The sequence below is a fragment of the Paramormyrops kingsleyae genome, chromosome 7 (genome assembly GCF_048594095.1).
Source record: "Paramormyrops kingsleyae isolate MSU_618 chromosome 7, PKINGS_0.4, whole genome shotgun sequence".
Taxonomy (NCBI): domain Eukaryota; kingdom Metazoa; phylum Chordata; class Actinopteri; order Osteoglossiformes; family Mormyridae; genus Paramormyrops; species Paramormyrops kingsleyae.
Window position 1 is genome coordinate 35840096 of NC_132803.1, and position 2920 is coordinate 35843015.

General features: G+C 43.3%; 1 protein-coding gene across 1 annotated transcript; it reads right to left on the bottom strand.

Annotated features, from left to right (window-relative positions):
- Nucleotides 1–1171: 1171 nt before the first annotated feature.
- pmchl (pro-melanin-concentrating hormone, like) lies at nucleotides 1172–1795 on the bottom strand. The gene has a single exon (XM_023797290.2). It carries the CDS (start codon nucleotides 1742–1744, stop codon nucleotides 1301–1303), a length of 444 nt encoding a protein of 147 aa, XP_023653058.1. The 5' UTR covers nucleotides 1745–1795; the 3' UTR covers nucleotides 1172–1300.
- Between the last annotated feature and the right edge of the window lie 1125 nt (nucleotides 1796–2920).

Here is a 2920-nt window from a genome sequence, read left to right on the forward strand (position 1 = left end):
ATAAACACCCCCCCACAAGCAGTAGATGCTCCCCAAACTGCGCTGGTTCGGTTGCAGGTCTTTATTAAAACCCAGCCGTGCCCCCTCACCCCGGGCTCCCGAAGAAGCTTTGCTGAAGCCATAGGCAGTGGATCAGCCCGTTTACACACAGAGCTGCATGCACTCTGAAGCAAGGAACTACACTTCTTCATGCACGTCTTTTGGTTAAACCCAAGCACCTCCTGTGTGTGAATGAGAATGAGCATGTTTAGATTAGACAGAAAGGTTAGGGCTGATCCAACCTTTAAAGACAACATTCTACAACATAAAATAATAGCAAATACATGACATGTGGCAGGCAAAACAATAATAATGAGGGGAATTACCACTCCAAAAGGTCAGCGTGCATCGTTCAGAAAAGGAGCTCATTCTGGCATCTTTAAAATAGATACAATTGTAAATTATGCAATGTACTGCCATGGGGTTAAATCCATTTAATCCAGTTTAATTTATGTTCAGTCCCACTGGTGTGGTTGCATTTGCTGTGTTGTATAGCTCTTTATTTACCGTTTAAGTATATATGACTGGGCTGTCTTCTATATGGAGTATTTTATATTGCCTAAGTGCAGTAAGACAGAAAATGGTGATTTAACAACCACATCTGATGTCTTTTTCCATTCTAACAGAAAAATGAAAAGCATCCAAACATCACATGTTCATCATCACCACCACAATTTTCTCACACGCTCATATAAGCAGTCACAGTCTGGCAAACGAATTGCTGAGAGCAAGAAACTCATTAATATGTTAACTTGCATGTAACTACACTGCCAGAAAAAAAGAGCACCAGTTTGTACCTTAGCTTGTCACTGGGGCTGTACCCTCAAGGGTCTGCCAACTGTATCCTAGCTGTAGGTAAATGTACCTTTTAGTCTAATTTAAGATACAGAAATAGACTCTGAAGAACATCCCCAAGGTACAAACAACATTAATGTACTCCTAGTGGTACAAAAATGTTCCTCATAGTCAATTTCTGTATCTTAAAAGGTACATTTACCTACAGCTATCACTGGCAGACCCTTGAGGGTACAGCCCCAGTGACAAGCAAACGTACAAACTGGTACTCTATTTTTCTGACAATGTACACACAATCAGAGCTAACGAGCTGTTCAAACAACACAGGACGACTCAGCTATGTTTATCGTTTATTTGCAGACATCACAAATAAAGTAAATATTCTACATACTGTATATTACTATTCCAGTAACAGGGCAGGAGCACACATACTGCACTATGTTAGCTGGGGCACTCTTCTTGTCCTCTACATTTCCCAGCAGGGTCGGTAGACTCGTCCCACCATACATCTCATGGTGTCTCTTCTGCCAATGGGGATGCTGAGCTCTGAGTCTTGGCTGGTCTCTCTCCGTTCAGTAGTCAGAAGGTCCTCAGGGGATATGGCCACCCCCAGATCCCGGTGCCTAACTAGAGCAACACCCCTTCCGAGCATCTTTGGGCCTCTCCAAAGTCCGGCGTCTGCCACCATGATGATTCTCGAGGCCGCACCCTTGTTGCCGGTGTTTCTGCCAGAATCCCCGCCCGAAGCTGCGGACCCGAAGGGGCCCTTGGCCACCTCTTCGTTCAGGAAGGCACTCAGGGCCTCTCGCTCTGAGCTGGAGTCTTCAACTTTGTTCATGGACATCACTGGTGAGATGATGTAGCAGTCTGAGACGAGGACCATGGCGATGAAAAGTGAGTAGAGCTTCATTTCCACGGATGTTCAGGCACAGTGCTGGTTGATGGAATGCTCTTGTGTATTCGCTGTTGGTCTGACTGAATCTCTGGTGTTCTTCTGCTTATATGCTGCCGAACATCCAGAAGAAGCCACGTTGCATGTAGAAGGACGTCATCATCCTTTGTTATGGTATTAAAGGGTATTAGACAAGTTATGAGTGGATGGGATCTCAAGCAGTGCTGTAGTGCTTACTGCATGAACAGATAACGTATCTTACATGAAACGTGGCTGGTTTTGCGGTGCGGCATCTTGGTGGGGTACCATACTCTGAGGACCATCTCATTCTAAAACCTCTGACCTGAGTAAAAATAAGAATCGATAAAAACCTGCTTGAAACTATAATGATGACAGATTCAATTTGTGGTTGATCTAGTCTTTCTCTCCATGTGTCCAGCTGGTACCAGTGTGGTGACTGAACCACATCATCACTAAACCAGAAAAGAGACAGTAAGTCATGATATTAGATACCAAGGTCTTCAACATTCCAGCTGTATTAAAGAAGGATGTTTGATGCAAATCCTTGGATTTGATTTTGTGATTGTTACATTGAAACAAATTCAGAAACAAAAGGACACATTTTCTGTTCAGTTCTGTTGATCAGCTGTCCCACTGAAATTGTTTGTTCATTGAATTTGATCTACTGATGCAAGCTGTGGTTGTACCCAGTCATCTTCTCTTATTGATTTCACATTGAAGCAGTTTAATGGTGGATTGGAGCTTTTATATGCTTGTCTTCTAATCCTTTTAAATAAATTGCAACAGAACAATTCACTGCCTTGTCAGAAGACTGGGGTTTTCAACGGATTTCAATCTGGCTACATCAATTCAGTATTTGTAGAGTTGTAGAGTTTATTTTGCCATTTTTGTTTATTTAAATTGGAGCACTTACATGGCTGTTACCTCAGTGAAAGAGTGGTATCGAATTTTCGGTGCACTTTCCTGTCAGTTCAGACGAAAAATACGAATGGCAGTGCCGAAGAGGAAAACGGGAAGCGTTACAGAAAGACAGCCAAAGCGTGGAAGGGAAGAACGAGCCATGTTTCCAAGCTATTCCGGCTGTTATTCCTGGATTCACCTTGGCAGTAATAACCTGAAGAATGCCGCATGGTGCTTTAAGAGGCAGCCCGCTTACGTAGATGAGGTTTAGGT